The sequence below is a fragment of the Neomonachus schauinslandi genome, chromosome 6 (assembly GCF_002201575.2).
Source record: "Neomonachus schauinslandi chromosome 6, ASM220157v2, whole genome shotgun sequence".
NCBI lineage: Eukaryota > Metazoa > Chordata > Mammalia > Carnivora > Phocidae > Neomonachus > Neomonachus schauinslandi.
Window position 1 is genome coordinate 36,350,505 of NC_058408.1, and position 19,690 is coordinate 36,370,194.

General features: G+C 43.4%; 1 protein-coding gene across 2 annotated transcripts in view; it reads right to left on the reverse strand.

The window, feature by feature from the left end:
- KCNH1 (potassium voltage-gated channel subfamily H member 1) overlaps positions 1 to 19,690 on the reverse strand; it is a 364,685-nt gene that overhangs the window by 310,440 nt on the left and 34,555 nt on the right. For both annotated transcript variants that reach the window (XM_021682533.1, XM_021682532.1), the window contains exons 4-5: positions 9,043 to 9,171; positions 3,080 to 3,198 (exon numbers count right to left, since the gene is read on the reverse strand). In XM_021682533.1, coding sequence (XP_021538208.1) covers positions 3,080 to 3,198; positions 9,043 to 9,171 — 248 coding nt within the window. The remainder of the gene's footprint in view (positions 1 to 3,079; positions 3,199 to 9,042; positions 9,172 to 19,690) is intronic.

A 19,690-nucleotide genomic window follows, 5' to 3' on the forward strand; every position in this document is an offset into this window, starting at 1 on the left:
TTAAGGGAATTTTTTGCCAGTGGAACTGCCTTGCAAGAAATGTTAAAAGAAGTTGTTCAGAGAGAAGGAAGATAATACAGGTCAGAAACTCAGATCTACATAAAGAAAGAGCATCAGAGAAGGAAAAAGTGAAGGTAAATAAAAACTTTTATTTTTCGTATTCTTAAATGATATAACAGGTAACACTTTGTTCAAAATAAAATAGAAACAATGTATTTAATTCTGTGTGTGTGTGTGTGTGTGTGTGTGTGTGTGTATATATATATATATATATATATATATACTTACCTATGCTTATGGATAATGATAGCAATGATACAAGGAACAGAAGGAAGGAATCAAGAATTAGGATTATTTTGTTATTATTTAAGGTAGTTGCACCACCCATGAAGCAGTACAGTGTTATTTCAAGGTAGACTCAGATTAGTTGTAAATATATATTGCAAACTCTAGGGCAACCACTAAAAAAAGTAATTGATAATGCTAAGAAAGGAAAGAAAATAGAATCATATAAAACATTCAATTAAAACCACAAAAAGCAGAAAACGTGGACAACAACGTAGGAAGATAGGAACAAGGACCAAGAGCAAAAAAACAGAAAACAGTAACAAATATGGCAGATATTAATCCAACTATATCAATAATCATTTTAAACATCAATAGTCTATATATGCCAGTTAAGACAGAGATTGTCAAAATGGATCAAAAAATAAGATCCAATTGTATGCTGTCTATAAGAATCCTACTTTAAATATAAAGGCACAGATAGATTAAAATAAAAGAATGAAGAAAGATATACCATGCTAACACTCAAAAGAAAGCAGAAGTAGCTATATTAATTTCTGACAGACCAGACCTTAGGGCAAGAAAAGGTAGCATGGATAAAGAAGGGCATGACATGATGATAAAGGGGTCAATTTTTCAAGAAGATGTAACAACTCTTAATCTGTATGTTCCTAACAACAGAGCATCAAAATATGTGGGGTGAGAACTGAGAGAACTGCAAGGAGAAATAGATGAATCCACTATCAAGTTGGTGACTTCAATAATCCTTTATGAGAAATGGACAGAACCAGCAGGCAGAAAATCACTGAGGACGTAGCTGAACTCAACACCACCATCAATCAACTGGATATGACTGACAATCTATAGACTACTTCATCCAACCACAGCAGAATACATGTTCTTCCAAAGCTCACCTGCAACATTCAGCAAGATAGACCACAATCTGGACCATGAAACATATCTTAACAAACTTAAAAGAACATAAGTCATACAACTCTCAGACCACAGTGGAATTAAAACTAGAAATCAATAACAGATAGTTCTAAAATCCCAAAATACTCAGAGATTAAACGACGCACTTCTAAATAACACAGGGGATCAAAGAAGAAATCTCAAGAGAAATTTAAAAATATTTTAAATTAAATGAAAATGAACTTACACACATTTGTGGGATGCAGCTAAAGCAGGGCTTAGAGGAAGATTTATAGCATTGAATGCATATATGAGAAAAGAAGACAGATCAAAAATCAATAATCTAAGTTTCCACCTTATGAAACTAAAAAAAAAAAAAAAAAGAATAGCAAATTAAATCCAAAGTAGGAGAAAAGAAAGAATAAAATTAGAGTAGAAATCAATGAGACTGGAAATAGAAAACGACATTTGAGCAAAGACTTGCAGCTAGTGAAGGAGCTGCCACACAAGACATCTCAGACGAGGGTGAGCCTGGTGTACATGAGGAGCCTGCACCTGGCTTAAGTAAGAGCAAGCAAAGCCAAGAGCAGCACAGAAGGACGCTGCTTTATTAACCAAAAGCAGCAGTAGGGACAGGGAAAGCGCAGGCTGTGTACCAAAAGGTCTCCTTTAGTTTTCTTTCTATGATATACTGAGCCCACATCAGGACCAAAAGCTATGCTTCCAAGTGCCTTTCCTACTCTAACGTGACACAGGTGTATGCTCCCAGCCCCACTGTTGACAGAAGCTTTGGATGCCGCGAGGAGATATCTGTAATGAGCTCATCTGACATTCAGGGCACCGAATGTGAGCTGTCCCATGCTGGCCGTTCCTCATGTAGGAGTCTGGGTGGGAGCCACGAGTCAGGCCAGAAAGGACTCTGTCCTCTGAGCAAGGGTCAAGAACTGAGCGGCCATCACCTGGCAGACAGACAGCTTACGTTGTCATCTCTGGGTAGGATGGAAGTTTGCCGTGTGCTAGGGATAACACTCTTCACTGGTCCACCCAGCCTGAATTGACAAAATGAAGGCCAGGCACCATCGAAGGCAGATAATGCGGGATTTGAATGCAGAAACACCAAAAACGTTAAGAGTGACTGCGGTGCATTAAGCCTAGGGAACCACCTTGTCCAGGCTTCCCAGCCTCTCATTTGTCACAGCAGCAGGGAGAATACCATCACCACAGGTTCTCCTTACGACCAGGGTTACCAGAACAGCAATAAATTCAAGTACATTTATTAACCTGGAAAGACGTTCATGATTATATAAAGTGAAGAGAAGGTAACACAACCACATTAAATGTACACGTTGATTCTTAGATACATTTGAACTTCATAAATATTAACTATGAAAAAATGTATTTCCGAGGCTTTAGGAAATAGCATATGCCTAACAAAAAGAGTTAAAGAATGCATACAAAAATTATAACAAAGCCATCTGGTTAGTGGGATTACAGGTGATTTTTGTTTGTTTCCTATTTATTATCTTTTTTTCCTCTAATAATATGCATTGCTCAAATAACGGAATTATGAGTAAAAACCCCTTCACGTATACAGCACTTCTAGCTCCTTCCCTACTCCCACAAGACAGTGAATTGACACCTGTAACCTCGATAAGCTCGAACAGAGCTGTTTGCAGTCTCCTCTTACAGACGGGAAAGTCCAAAGCTCAAAGGAGTTATGTCACTTTCCCCAAGTCACACATCATGGTGTGTAGCCCAGACAAGACCTGAGTCTGGGGGTCCTGAAGGTCCCTTCCAAACCACACACTTGCTTTGTGCCATCTTCTTAGCCCACAGACCCCAGGGAAGTGCGGTCTGAGCAGAGCTAGCCCCCCGCCCTTACCTCAGCCAGCCGGGAGTGCTTGTGGACATTCTCGCCTTTTTGCACGCTGGGAGCCAGCTGCTGCAGGACGCCCCTGCTGCTCGTCAGAGCTCTGGTCAGCCGAGCAAACTTCCCCCAGCCTGGAGCATGCAGAGGAGAGAAAAGACAGTTTCAACCCTGTCCTGAACGTCATGGACATTCACACCACCAGTTACACTGTCGGAAGCACACACACCCATGGTCCTCCTGGGCTCCCGTGAGTCACTCCGCATTCCTCCCAACCCAGACCTGCTGCTCAGAAAAGTGTCTAGACACACTCAAATTTGTGTAGCAATTTACTTTTCCCTGCACTTTCACTTTGTCCTAATCATAGCTTTGTGACATATGTAGGGCAGGGTTCAGTACTGTTTTACAAATGGGGAAACTGAGGCACAGGGTGCCTAGACAATTACAAAGAGTCCAGAACTTTCCACTCTGGCCCAAAGCTTTCCGGCCAGATAATACCAGGTAGTCGAGATATTTCTCTGACTTTGGGACTGGGCTCGGGCTGCTCCCAACCCACACACAGTCTGATCTAGTAGAGACTGAGCTGGTTCCGGGGGTGGCAAGGACAAGCTAGTTAAATGGCCATCCCATGCATTACAATCTCCAAAGCCAGGGGAATAAGAAATGAACCTAACCCCTGGGTAGGTGGGGGGAAAGCACGGGCATAGTTTGGTCTGCTCTGGGACGGGGGAAGGACCACTGGTGACAGGTTCCCCAAATAACAAGAATCCCAAAGAGCCCTAGTACTGAACTTGCATTTTTTTAAGGTCTCTTTCGGAGTTAGGCTCTCTTTCAGCTCAAAACAAAGCTGGAATTGAATTCTACAGAGCTTTTCAAGAACAGAAAGTATATTTTCAATCAGGTAAAACACAGCTGTGCATGCAAACGTCAGCAAGGGCTCTGCACCCCACCCCCACCCAACCCACCCCTCCACCACCATCACCATACCACCACCACAACCCATACTCTGAGACAAATGATAAGAAGGAGGTGGCAGGACAGATGACCCGGCGTAGCAGGGAGCTCAGGGTCCTGGGCCCATAAGCTGATCTAGCACAAGGGGTGGAAAGAAAGATCCTTCGACCTATGGGCATTTCCCCAGGCTCAGGCTAGCCTCCCGCTCTCTGGGCTAGCCCTGAAACCTTTCCAAGAATCTGGCTCTCAAAGGAGCTGGCTTTCCACTACCTGAGCGGAAGGCATGGGAAGATGAATGGGTGTTGGACGGGGAAATGGACACACAGTGTAAAATTCTCCATCACACCTCTACCAGGACAGCACATAATGTGCAAACTAGCAGTCGGCTAAAACGTACTCACTGGATCCTTTCTTCATTCTCAGTAAGGACAACCACGTCCCCCTTCCTTGACCATCACGACGGCTGCTGGCTTCAACAGGGGCAAGCCCCCCACTAGGTTGCTTTAGCCCACACAGCCCTGTATCCTCCCTCAGCCAGAAAAGAGGATGCTGGGATGAGATGAAATTCCAGTTGCTCCAAGGATAAGTAAGTCCGGGAAGAGGAAAAAAGACAGACCTAGAGGCCCCTCCCCTTGGAAAGCACTGCCAAGTCGTTTTGAGTAGAAGCTACAGAGGATGGCTATCGGGGGTCTTGACCTCAGCGGGAAGGCTGTGAGGCCAGGCTGGCCCTAACCTGCAGAGTCACAGATTCTCTGAGAGGAGCTGGTGCCGTACCCCAACGTACAAAAGAAAATAAAGGACACTGGGGACCAAGATGGACAGTCAGTGTGGACACTGCCTAAGCATCCTCAGGTCCTGCTCCCCTGATCTTTTCCCTGTCAGTGTAGAAATAACCAAAACTCTAGGTGGCTTCTTCAAGGAGCAGCCACTAAATCATCCCCTTTCCATCATCCTAAGGGCAGATAGCTAAAATGTTAGCATGGAGGGCCGAGGGGACCTGTGGCTTCTATCCACTGCCCAGATTCTTTCCTAAGAGTACCTTGCAAATATCGCACAGGAAGACATATGGAGAAGGGTCTGCAGTTTCAACAGCTTGCCAGAGTCCTCATCCCTGCACATTCTCAATCTTTGGCCTTTAAAAATCTCCTCTGGAGTGTTACATTCCTTTTGTGATCTGAATCTGGCTCAAGTTTACTATGTAGAAGTAAATACATGGGTCTTTAAAAATGAATTCACTCCTTTAGTGTGAGATTATTTGGTGGGGTAAGAGACAAAACAAGAGGGATGACTCATCCTCATCCTTTAGGGAACAATGTAGAGAGAAAACTCTGAGCCTTACCATCTAATTCCTCTCTACCCGTGTGCCAAAGCCTCCTAGCTCAAACGGGAGAATAGGACAGAGAAAAATATCCTGCAGCCATTACCAATTATCCATAATAACAGAAAAGAAAGTGAAATAAGTCAATCAGAGAAAGACAATTATCATATGATCTCACTCATATGTGGAATTTAAGAAACAAAACAGAGGATCACAGGGGAAGAGAGGAAAAAATAAAACAAGACCAAATGAGAGAGGGACACAAACCATAAGAGACTCTTAATCATAGGAAACAAACTGTGGGTTGCTGGAGGGGCGGGGGTGGGGGGATAGGGTAACTGGGAGATGGACATTAAGGAGGGTGCGTGATGTAATGAGCACTGGGTGTTATATAAGACTGATGAATCACTGACCTCTACCTCTGAAACTAGTAATACATTATATGTTAATTAATTGAATTTAAATTTTTTTAAAAAGTAAGACACACACACACACACCCCGCCCCCCCCCCCGCCCACCGCTGCTACCAAACAGCAAATCTAGCTTGACGTACATTTCCCGGCCCACACCATCTGTGGACACCTTTTGTCAGAGAGCAAGGGAAGCAGTCAAAAGATGGACAGAAAAGAGAAGATGAGGAGGTCAGGGGCCTGGATCATTCATAACAAGGAGCTTGAGAACTGATAGACCAAATGAAAAAGGGGCCTCAGGGCAGCCCAATCACCTGCCGAAGGGGAGTTACTTTGTGTCCGATGCTGAAATAGTCCACAGCTGACTATCCCATGTGTTTACCACTTTGTGGGTTGTCTGTGGGAAAATGTGTGGCACCAGCTGGCTTCTCCTGTCACTACTGGATGCACTTAGCCCAAGCCCAAGCCCCAGAGGGACTTGCGTGATCAAGGAACACAATGTCATTTTAAAGACAATTTGAGCACAACTGACTAAAACAAAGGACGAATCTGATGGTGGGAAACATCTCGTGCTGCTATGCCAAAGAGCGATTATCCGGGCATTTCTGGGGTTTTGCTTAATCCACCCTCCCCTTCCCACTCAAAAGTGAATTCTAAACAAGCCTGGGTCACCAAGGCTCTTACGACTCCTACTGCTGAGGTACGGTACTGAAAACCCAGCTGGAACCTGCCAGAAGCTCCCAATGTGAGACCACATCCAAAAAGAAATGTCAAGTCAGGAAAACAATCCAGCCACATGGCAACGTATCTTCCTACACTGGACCCTTGTTTATAGACTTACAACTAGCAAGGCCTGGACTACTATCATGCTCTTCCATCACAAACGGACTAATATAAAATTTGACCTTGTCCTGAGAGGGAGACAAACCGTAAGAGACTCTTAATCTCAGGAAACAAACTGAGGGTTGCTGGAGTGGAGGGGGGTGGGAGGGATGGGGTGGCTGGGTGACGGACGCTGGGGAGGGTATGTGCTATGGGGAGTGCTGTGAATTGTGTAAGACTGATGAATCACAGACCTGTACCCCTGAAACAAATAATACATTATATGTTAATAAAAAAATAAAAAATAAATTTGACTTTGTCCTAAATAGAGTAGCAACTCAAAGGAGGCCAGGGGCATAGTGACATAACAAGAGGGAGGGTCCAAACATATCTGTTGTGGCATTGGAAATGGACAGGCTTATGATATCATGTCATGGAGAAGGCATTAAGGGTGATCACTAGCAGCATTCCTACAGGGAGCACTGAAGTGTGCATGTGTGCATGTGAGTGTGCGTGCATGTGTGTGTGTGTGTGTGTGTGTGTGTGTGTACACACCAAAACTCTCATCAGCAAGGAAATGCATCACCGAGTCAGATTAATTGAAGTAGAGCATTTTCTTTCCTGGAAAATAAGCCGAGGCAAATCTCACGGCATCACTTTGATTGATCTCCTCTTTTGCATTTCATGAGAGCCAAATGCAGAGAGCTAGGTGGCGTGTGAGGAGCGCTCTCTGTTGAGTATGCCTTTCCTACTAAACAATACTTGCATGTCACCCAAAAATGTTCCAGCAGTGGCGAGAGGCAAACAGTCTGACTCAACCAACATTCTGACTCTTTACATTTTGAAGACAAAACTTACAAATGTCAAAATATGTGACTGCCTTTAATATTTTATGAGTTTATTCAGTTAAAAATGCAAATGGCCTTTCTAGAGGGTAACAGGATGACACTTAATCATGAGTGAGTTTATCACCGTGGAATCACTATTTGCCCTGAGAAATCCTCAAGTCAGAAACCAGAAATCAGGGAATCACGAACCTGCAGGAGAAAGAGGAGACTACAGGAGTCTGAGGCGCTGGTTGAGAAACTTTACATCTGCTGCTGTCTTGAAACCAAAAGGCGGGCTGTAATTGATTTACTGGGTTATCAGATAGTTAAAAAAAAAAAAATACGATGCACTGGTATACACAGCGTTGTGCTCTGAACTTTATAAATGTGAGCCTCCAAATGTGCTAGAGGACACAGCCCAGGAGAGCATCCACAGAATGCTTTATATTTCCTCCTATAAGGCACAGGTAACAATCACAATTTTGTCACATCAAGAATTATGCTCCCCGGGCGCCTGGGTGGCTCAGTTGGTTAAGCGACTGCCTTCGGCTCAGGTCATGATCCTGAAGTCCTGGGATCGAGTCCCACATCGGGCTCCCTGCTCGGCAGGGAGTCTGCTTCTCCCTCTGACCTTCCTCCCTCTCGTGCTCTCTGTCTCTCATTCTCTCTCTCTCAAATAAATAAATAAAATCTTTTAAAAAAAAAAAAAAAAAAAAAAAAGAATTATGCTCCCCAATTTGACTTCTCCCTGGACTCCACTCACATCTCTCTGCTGCATCTCAGGAAATGGCAAGGAGCAGAGTTCTCAGAGAGAGAGATGGAAAAATCAACCACAGAGCCAAGAAGCACTGCAACTAAGAAGAGCTATGGCCTCTTGGTTACCTTGCATGCACGCTACGGAAGAGGGCGCGTGACACCCCCAAACCCCAAACCTCTGGGGATAACATGCCATCTTTTGTGCATCTGATTAGCTTGACCTCTTCAAGAGGACTGTTGTTCTAGAAATCCTGAGCCCTCTCCTTCCTTGGCCCCCAGTGTTATTCAAAGAATACATGCACATGATATAGCTGAAGTGAGCACCATAATCCGTGGTCACAAGCTGATTAAATGACCCATATGGATATGTTACTTAAGACCCTGGCCTCATTAAAACCGCGTTTCCAACAAATTCACAAGCCACAGACTTAATCAACCACAGAGGTAGAGATGTGTTAAAATCTACTTTAACAATCTCGAAATGCAAGAACTCAGTCAAATCCAACAAAGTTTACATACAAATAAGATGCAGGTGGCCAGGGACTGCCTCATTTGGGTGACTGACATCTGTCATGGGGACACTGGAAAAGATTCTGCTGATACCAGAGGGGCCAACTCCCTTCTTCTAGTCTAATCGTTACTGGAAAGGGTTATTCTAAAAAGGTATAAAATGGATTCAAATGCTTTCCTAAATAAAGCTTTTTTTCCCTCCCCTTCTCCCCCTTAATACATTCCAGAATGATACAATGCTTTACCCAACACAAATTAAAGTTTAAATCTTGATCTTTGTGCAGAGATTGCCTTGGCAACCTCAAATTCTCTGGAATGGGAGTCACACCACAGGATAAAGAAAACCACATAAATGTATTAGTACAAATCAGAATTACAAACCTTTACATGAATCATCCTCAATCGGCTGTTTGAAAGCTGTTATATCACTGAAAGTGCAAAGAAATAAAACCACTTTATCCTGTTCATTTCGAATTGGAGCAATTTTCACAAAGAACCACACAGGTGTCCCTGCAAGAAATATCAAAAGGTTGGTCAGTAATTTGCATTCTTATGTGAGGGGTGCTGGAATAAAAACTTGGGAATGAACAGGTACAAATATTAATTCATTTTTAAATGGTTTCATTCCTTTAGGTGCTGGGATATCATATCATGAATTCCTCTTCTTGCTGGGATAAAAAACTTTCACAGTGACTATTTGGCAGGGATTTTCTTCGGTTCAAATATTTTGTAAGTGTATATCTCTTAACCCTTGCAAAATGACTAGAAAATGGGTTGAAAATCCCTCCTGATCTTATGGAAGTTACTAAGGTACAGAAACCTAAATACTCACCTTAGTGACCATGCAGTAGACAAGTAAAGAGTAGGGACGAGGATGGGCATTGCCAACCATGGCCAGCAAACCAATGCAAACTCAAAATTTCCATTGCTAAAGGGTCCCAGTGTCAAAATCCAGTTTGGGCATCCATCAATTTGACTCACATGCTCAATCAACCATGGGCCAGAAACTGTATTTCTAAGTCTCTCTCCCCAAATTAAAAACCCAAAAGGTCCAAAGCAATGGGGCAGATGACAATGTGCTGAAAAGGGAAGAGACCCATCACAATCATTCTCCCGGCAAAGCCTCCCTCAAAAAGGAAGGTTTCCAGGGGGCTTTGGGCTGTGTTTACATTAGTGCTTTAGGAAGCTCAACCACTGTGTTTCAACTTCCAATCCTTATTCCTGAGCGAAAACAGGGAATAAATGAGCTCTTCCAAAGCACTGCTCTAATTCACACAACGAGAAGGTGGGCAGGACTCATCTGACTAACTTTTCCAAGAGGGCACCCACTCAGGTATCTATGGCTAAGTATCTATACAAAGTCAGTGTCTGGCTTCCAAAAAAGAATGAGGGAAAACAAGTGTTTTCTACCTATAGAAGACATCCTAACAAGCCACACCAATCAACTCTGTGATGCAAAATTAAATGAGACACAAAGAAATGGTAAGTTCTTCTCCATCTAGTTCTCACATCCCAGGTCCTTAAACAGCACCTGGGATATAAGGACTTAACTATTTGCTGAATTTTGCAGAACTGGGATAATACTTTACATGCTATTTTATTTTATTTTATTTTTAAAGATTTTATTTATTTATTTGACAGTGAGAGAGAGAGAGAGAGAGAAAGAGCCCACAAGCAGGGGGAGTGGGAGAGGGAGAAGCAGGCTTCCCGCCAAGCAGTGAGCCCAATGCGGGGCTCGATCCCAGGACCCCGGGACCATGACCTGAGCCAAAGGCAGATGCTTAACTGACTGAGCCACCCAGGCGCCCCTTACATGCTGTTTTATAACCATTTTCAAGTTAAAATACAGTAAGTAGTTCTCCATGTTAAGAATTAGAGAAGCTTCCTGGGGCGCCTGGGTGGCTCTGTGGGTTAAGCGTCTGCCTTCGGCTCAGGTCATGATCCCAGAGCCCTGGGATCAAGCCCTGAGTCAGGATCCCTGCTCAGCAGGGAGCCTGCTTCTCCCTCTCTCTCTGCCACTCCCCGTTTGTGTGCGCGCTCTCTCTCTTTCTCTGCGCCAAATAAATAAAATCTTAAAAAAAAAAAAAAAAAAGAATTAGAGAAGCCACCTATATACCAGGTACTGTGTTCAGCATTTTACATGTATTATTTTATCTCAAGATAGCAAGCAAACAACTCACTGAATCTTGGGAGATGTAAATAAATCCCCAAGGGGTACCTCTAGGTCTCTCTGCAGGGAATCACAGCAAACTCCATACTATACTACAACATGGACAAACAGACATCTGTGATTGACCTTAGGATTAACCAATCCAACTTAACAATAACCAGCTTACATATCTGGCTATACCACTCATTCATATAGAAGCATAAATAACCATAAAATATACAGTCAAGCAGGCAGCAAATAGATCAGATGGGAATATATTCTGCTTAAATCTTCATTATCTATACATTCATCCATAGCTAACTTTAATCCTCTGCTGATTTTCCTGTTCCATAATTTTCAGCTGCCAGTTTCTGGGTGCTCTTAGAAGACAAACAGGTTATAATGTCACCTGAAGAAAAACATGTTTTGAAAGAAAAATCCACCATACAAAAATCACACATAGCATTCTAAAATCAAGAAGAATATGGCCTTTGAATCACCTACTGTTTTTGAAAGGTCTGTGTTACTACCCCTCCCAGGTCCCTGCTCAGAACCTGTGGGATTTTAAACCATTTTCAATTAAGCAACAGAAAACTCAAAACAAAGCATCACACCAATTGAGCCTACGTACCCACAGTCTTCCCTTATATCCTAGCTGGTGAGACAAAAAGCAAACAAATCAAAAAAACATTTTCTTTCTGCTCTTAAAAAAAAAAATTACTTAAGCAATTTTTTTTCAGATGGTAAACCAGAAAACACTGCTAATTTATCAAACCAGTAAGGAACGAGAGGAGATGCCCCCCCGCACTCATGAGGACTAATCCCAAGAGCCCCTGGAACCGTAACCTTCCCAGCTGCCACCTACGGGCCATCCACTGCGCTCTATCAGCTGGGCCCCATGCCTGTGAAATTTTCGAGTTGGGACTGTGTCATCTAATCTTGATATTCCATTTATGACTCCTGGGATTGATGATGTACCCCACACCTCCCAGATCACGAGAGCCTACTGGTGGGAGGCCTTTTTCATTTTACTACAGTTCAAGCTCATCTTGAATTCCGTCCCCCCCCCCCCATTTCTACAGGTCAATCTGTTTAAAGCTGTGTGCTTCTCTCCACCAAACTGAGCCCAGTGCTTCCTCTAGAAACGTTCCCTGATTAAACACATGCTATTCTGATAATTTCTTTTCAGGAAATACATATGAATCTTATACCAAAAATTCATATAGTCAGGATGCATGGCCTTAGAGCATGTCTCCAGCTCATCAGTTGGGCTTATTGAGGGAGGGAACCTCATACTCCCTGATCTGGTGTTTCCGGGTGGAGAAACAGATCTCAAAGGAATTCTCGGGTCTTTTCCCTGGGTTGGTCATTCAGGGGTGAAGAATTGGACATGTGTAGCTCAATCACTTCTCTTCATCTGCTTTCTTAGAGATGAATCCGCACACCCACACCCTGCTCTGCTTCACCATTCTATAGGTGTTAGGGGAGAAGACAAAAGGGCAGGGGAATGACCGATAGGAGGAGAAGCCTGCGGTTCTCCAGGGCTACCTGTGCTGGGTGGGGAAGTCTGTCGGATTCTAGGATTCACTTTTAGAAACTTACTTGCACTTTTAGAAAGTTACTTGACCACATACATAAAGTACATTCTCTAGGATCAGCTTTGCTGGTCAAGAAGGGGAAATTTTAACCTCCATTTGCCTGAAGACTGAATCTCTCTCAATTGCTTCTGATCACAGGCAAGGAAAGAAAGTGCTAAGTGATGTTTCCCTTCCAACCTTAACAGTGGCGGGCTCTTTCCTTAAATAGACCACAATTCACTCTGGGGCAAGAGATCTGAGGTTTCTCTGTCTCATCACCCTGCAGCCCTGTGTAGTGCAATGTTATACATAGGGTCACATGAGGCTATTACATCGCTCAACTCCAGAAGGCGCCATCCTGGAACTGGGAAACTCAACGCCCTTGGTAGGGCAGCTACTCTAGGGATACCTGCTGAGTTCCAAAGAAATAAATCCTACTTCCAGTGTCTTCAGAGTCACTCAGACCTGTCTCTCTCCCAAATTAGCATTCCTTACACACTCTAGGAAAGCAAGCAGAATGGGCTTAAATTTTCGTTTCTGCAATTCTTTCAAAGGAGAACATGAATCCCACCTAGGTGGCACAGACTAGTAATTTCAACCTTTTACTCTTAAGAGCAAAGCAATTTTAACTAGTGAAACATTACTCAAAGTCTCAATATATGAAACAGGTGCTTCAAGTGAACGCAGGCTGCCCAGCGCCTGGAGCCCCACTCACTCAGCTTCTCTTCCACCCCCTCGATGCCCCCAAGGATAGTCAGGAGCCCTTTGGCTCCATTCAGATATAGACCTGCCCAGAGGCCTCGAGGCCAGGGCAGGTGGCCTCCAAGGATCTCCCCGAGAGAGCCCAGATTCTGGACTACAATTCATTCCAACAAGATAACAAGAGGCATTGCAAGCACAAATATTCACACATACAGACACAAAATCAGGAAGACGGGGTTAAAATTCTGCCTCTGCACCCAAGGGCCTACAGTGGGCAAATTGAGAAAAGCAAGTATTTGATGTCCTGTTTCTGCAAAAAGGACAAAGGGTGAATGATAAATAAAGGAAGATCAATGCACAAATCCAGGAAAAACACAGCAAAGGCTTATGGCAAAGGCAGGTGCTGCTGGGAGAGCCGGTCTTTCCTGGCTGAGGGTGCCAGTGGAGGGGCAACTCCGGGTCAGGCCCCTCCTCCTGCTCACTCTGTGATCTGTGATTCTCATCCCTTACTCGCTGCCTCGGGTCCCGTAGTAATGAACCTGACAACTTGACATGGCCATCGGGTTTCTCAACCCCAGCAGTCAGATAACAAAAAAACAAGGCTCGGCTATACAAGAGATTTTTTTGGCCTCCGTTAGGCTTCTTCCTACCCTGGTACTCTCCGTACCCAGGCAGCCAGGTATCCAAGCCATATTCAACAGCAATGGAATTGACCTCCAATCACTGGCTCATGGGAATGGCTGCAACGTGTTGGGCCGTTCAGATGACGGGTCCAGAAACTAGACTAGGGAATGGCGGCCTCCCCTAGGAAATAGACCGGTTGGTCTCAGGGCACCTTCACTGAGACAAATGACAAGTCCAGAGAGTCTGAGAGAACAACAGTGAGAAGCAGTGGCCATTGGCCATTAGAACATCTGACTGGGAACCCCAAGTCCCGGGTGTGAGCCCTATCTCTTAGCTTACCATAAGCCTTGGCCATGTCACCTCCATCTCTTAGAATCAGCTTCCTCATTTGCAAAATGGGGATAATAAACCTACTTTAGATTCAGTAAAAATATATAGATGTCTGATACATTCCTCCCTTCCTTTTAAATTTCTCCCCTGTAAGATTGAAATGTTCGATCTTACCTCATAGGGGTGTTTGGATGACTTAAAAGAGAATGTATGTCAAGGTGTTTAATGAAACTCCAGAGCTGCTTCTACCTGTTCTGAGGAAGAGCACCAGTCTCAGACATGGGGGGGAAGCTAGAAAAATCAATGCTTAAGCTTCAACTTAATTAAAATGTGGTGGAAGACCAAAACAAAACACAAAACCTAAAGAAATGGAGAGAGCTACGTTGTTTGTAGATGAGAAGATTCAATTTTGTAACATGTCAAACCTCCCCATTTAATATATAAATTTAATGCAATTTAAATCAGAATCTCAATTGTTCTTTTTTGTTTGTTTTTCTCAGTTTGATGAATTGAAATTCAATTCAAGTAGACAAATACAGGTAGAAGAAGAGCCAAGAAATCTTTGAAATTTTTTGAAAGAAAAATAATAACAAGGACTATCTCCCACAGTTGACCCTTGAACAAAACACCTTTGAGTGGCACATGTCCACTCATACATGGATTTTTTTTTTCCTTTTAGAAAGAGAATTTTATTTGGAATGAAAATACAGAGCCTGTCCCTCCCACTTCCTCCAGGGAACATGGATTTTTTTCAATAAATACAGTACTATAAATGTATTTTCTCTTCCTTATGATTTTCCTTGTAACATTTTCTTTCCTCTAGCTTTCTTTAAGAATAAGGTGTATAATACATATAACATCCAAAATATGTGCTAACTATTTATGTTATTGGTAAGGTTTCCAGTCAACGGTAGGCTATGAGTCGTTACATTTTGGGGGAGTCAAAAGTTATACCTAGACTTTCAACTGCAAGGGTGGGGGGCTGACACCTTAACCTTGCCTTGTTCAAAGGTCGGCTGTCCAATAACTAAGAGCCATTGGCACCAGCCCTAAAACAAGCAACAATGAAAACAACAATATCATTTATTATTGACCCCCCTTACAGTGGGGTCCAGTCCTGACACATTATGGCCAACTTCTTACAGCAACTCTGCAAGATGGAATTGCAACTGCATTATCCCCCATTTTAAATATGGGAAACCCCAGTAGGAGAGCATTTTAACCGAACTCACATAGCTAATAAGTTATAAAAGACTCCTGGAAAAGGAGAGGAGAGAAACAAGCTCATGAATGTGTGAGAATCTAGCATCTAAAAAAAGGACCTTTCAAATTAGAAGGGGAGAGCTAGATTCTTTCATACATTGTACTGAGACAACTAAATAAGCAATGTGGAAAATAAATTCCAAATGGTTTAATGTTTTATTTATTTTTTATTTATTTATTTATTTTTAAGATTTTATTTATTTGACAGAGAGAGACATAGGAAGACAGGGAACACAAGCAGGGGGAGCAGGAGAGGGAGAAGCAGGCTTCCCGCGGAGCAGGGAGCCCGATGTGGGACTCGATCCCTCCATCCCAGGATCCTAGGATCATGACCTGAGCCGAAGGCAGACGCTTAACCCACTAAGCCACCCAGGCACCCCTGGTTTAATGTTTTAAATATCCTAACACAGCTCTAAACGTACCAGAAGGAAAAAAATGGAAGAATATTTTCATTATCTAGGTAAAGAGACGAGCTTCCCAAACATTATATAAAGCTCAGAACTATAAAGAAGAACGCTGCCATGATTTTTTTTGGCTTTTTTTTTTCTTTTAAGATTTTATTTATTTGACAGAGAGAGACACAGCGAGAGAGGGAACACAAGCAGGGGGAGTGGGAGAGGGAGAAGCAGGCTCCCCACAGAGCAGAGAGCCTGATGTGGGGCTCGATCCCAGGACCCGGGGATCATGACCTGAGCCGAAGGCAGACGCTTAACAGCTGGCCACCCAGACGCCCCTGACTTTATAAATGGTATTTAAAAAGTCTAATTAAAAAGAAAGACGTTTTAAATAAAAATATTTTTCAACATAGACTCAATATCCCTTACATATAAATAGCTCCTAGCACTGAATAAGTAAAAGACAATCCTTTAGGAAAATGGGCAAAATATGTTGGTTTTCCTATGAGATTCGTCTCCACAACTAGACTGTAACCTCCTCAAAGGCAGAGTCAGTTTTTTATATCTGGATCTCTTTGGCTCAAACTCATAGGCCTACGGTAGGTAATTAATAAGTATCTGGCTGGCAGCTTTTCCTTGCTGGCTTGGCACAACTGCAGAAGAAGCCTTTTCCTGAGCTTCTCTGACGTAGAAGCTGATCCAGAGGTCCCAAACAGGAGGCTGCCTGCCATGCCACAAATCGTGGAGTCAGTCACGTGCCGTGGAGTGTTACCCAGAGAGTGTCCTGCTTTCACTCAGAGCTGATACTTCATGATTTTCTTGTTTGAAAAATGGAAAAACTAACTGACTAGCACAAGAATGACCACCTAAATATTTACTGAATGAGTCCAATAATGATGACTGTTACTGATGTATGAAAATTATCTAACCTACTGAGAATGAGTTAAGAAATGATAGGAAACACATAGCACTACTAAAATGCCCAGGTTTATTCATCAGACTGGCCTATAGAAAGAAACCTTTCAAATCATCCCTCCTTCAAGATACATAATAGTATACCACACACTCATTCCAAAGCACACCAGGAAGCCTTCTGCTAATTACTCCCAACTCCCCACAACTGGGACAAACATTATATTCTTATCAAGAGAAGATTCTTTCTATAAAGCTGTCCTTGCAAATACTACTAAAGAATGGGAGAGGGGAAAAGCCAATTTATTAAGAGTTTATGAAAAAAAAAAATCGATAAGAAAATCACCAGAATTAAATAGAAGATATGAGCAAAGAATCTGAACAATTAACATAAAAAGGATAATTTTAAACGGATAGTAAATAGGAAAAAGTACTTCAGTCTCACTAGCATTAAAAACACTCATTAGGGCGCCTGGGTGGCTCATTTGGTTAAGCGACTGCCTTCGGCTCAGGTCATGATCCTGGAGTCCCGGGATCGAGTCCCGCATCAGGCTCCCTGCTCGGCGGGGAGTCTGCTTCTCCCTCTCCCACTCCCCGTTTGTGTTCCCTCTCTCGCTGTGTCTTTCTCTGTCAAATAAATAAATAAAATCTTAAAAAAATAAAAAAAATAAATAAAAAAAATAAAAACACTCATTAAACAACAAAAAAAGTTTAATTGGAGGCAATTTGATCGTTTGAAAGTTCTACTGTTCAGTGCTGGTATAGTGCAATCAGTCAGACGCTAGAAACCTGCAAGTGAACTTGGGAATGGGTTCAATTCTGAAACACTGGCAAAACATCTCAGGAACCTCAGTTCACATTCTCTGACATGGTAATTCTCAACTTCTAGGAAATATTTCAGAATGCCAATAAATATCTTTACATGAAGATACTCCCCTCATAAATATCCAACAGTGGAGGAAGTACTAATGAATTCTTTCTAAATTATAGTTATGGGAAATTTTAATGAGGAGGATATTTTTATGATAGAAGATTAAATATATGTATGACTTCAAGTTGCATACACATCAAAATCTCAATTATGTAACATGTGCAAGGCAAAACCTAAAAGGAAACACACCAAAAAGTTTATAGCAGAGTAAAATTGCTGAGTCTTTGGGGTGATTGTTTTCCTTCCCATGTTCATGTATTCTCCATAGTAAAATAATTCAATTTAGAAATCCGAGAAAAAAATAAAAATTCTTTTAGATGATGACATTTCACATTTTAAAATCTCAACAGGAGTGCCTTTGCCCCATGGGACTCTATACACCTTCAAAATGCTGAACGTTTCAGTCTATTGAACCAGATGTTTTGAAAGTAGCAGCAAACTCTGCCTCCTCCCTCCCTCCTCCTGCCCACGTCTGCGCAGTCTGCTCCTCGGGGGCATCACCGGCCACCTGGGCCCCACACCGCTCCCACTTCGGCCCTGAGGCCCTCGCTCTGAACCACACGCTTCTCTTGCACTCATCTGTTTCTTGGTAGCTGCCAAGTTCCTTCCAAAGTCACTCAACAAACATTCACCGAGCACCTGTGTGACGCTGGGCTCTGTGCTAGATACCTGGCATGTTTTCCTTCAGTCCAGACAAGGAGCTCCTGACGGGAAACACGATGCTTCCTGCTTCCTGGGCACTGCCTGGGGCTCGGCAGACTGAGGGGAGAGCCAGTCAGTGGGCACCACTGACAAAGTCCCCATACTCAGTCCTCCGGTCCCGGAGGAGACATCCCTGGACATCTCTCCTTCTCAACTGCCTCTGCCCCCTTCCTCCCAGCAGGCCGAAACCATCTTGTCACCAGGTCATTCCTAAGTGGGCCCCTGACCTCCAGTCTCCTAGGCTTTGTTCCATCTCCTCACTCTACTGGAGCCATCTTTCTAAAATGTAAATCTGATTATATACTTAACACCCCTCACCCCCGCCCTCTTTCCCGAACACTGCTTTTTTTTCTTTTTTAAGATTCTATTTATTTTACGAGAGAGCCAGAGAGAGCACGAGCAGGGGGGGGGAGGTAGAGGGAGCGAGAGAAGGACAAGCAGACTCCCCACTGAGCAGGGAGCCCGATGCGAGGCTCGATCCCAGGACCCTGAGGTCATGACCTGAGCCGAAGGCAGAAGCTTAACGGACTGAGCCACCCAGGTGCCCCCCAAACAATGTTAAGACAAATTCTAAACTCTTTAATGTGGCTGCATTACTGGTCCTTCCTAATCTCTCCAGCCTCAATGGTCACCCCTTATCGATTTACATATTTATGTAATTACTCCATGAGTTTGGGGGAGAATTTGCTATGTGTCAGGCATGCTGGGTGCAAGGGATCCAGCCGTGAAGGAGACACACCCTGTAGACACCAAGTCAGTCTTCACCATAGCTGCTTTCTGTCCTTGCTGCTCAATGTGGTACACGCACCTGAAGTGCTGCTATCACCTGGGGGCAGAAGCTCGGACCCTTCCCCAGACCTATGGAAGAAGACGAGTACTGCAATTTGCAGGTGATCTCCCATGCATGTCAAAGTCTGAGAAGCCCTGCTTTGGGTCTCTTGAAACTTCAGTGCATTTCATCAGCCTGGGCTATTCTTTGCCCTTCCTCTGCCTAACTCCCACCATCTTCAGTTTCTGCATAGATCTCCTGTCCGGGGGCATCTGGGTGGCTCAGTCGTTGAGCGTCTGCCTTCGGCTCAGCTCATGATCCCAGGGTCCTGGGATCGAGCCCTGCATCGGGCTCCCTGCTCCGCGGGAAGCCTGCTTCTCCCTCTGCCACTCCCCCTGCTTGTGTTCCCTCTTTCACTATCTCTCTCTCTCTGTCAAATAAATAAATAAAATCTTAAAAAAAAAAAAAACCCTGCATTTTTCAAGAGAGAATGAATCCGTTTTAGCCCCTTTCCATTCTTTGTTGGGTGCCCAGTTAAATTTAATGTTTGATATGGAACTATGGAAACAAAATTTTGGTCCTATCCCATACTTTCTTCCAATTACAAAATCATGAAAATCACAAAACTTACAAGAACACATTATTTCCTTTGAAATTTCTCACCCACAAAAGTTG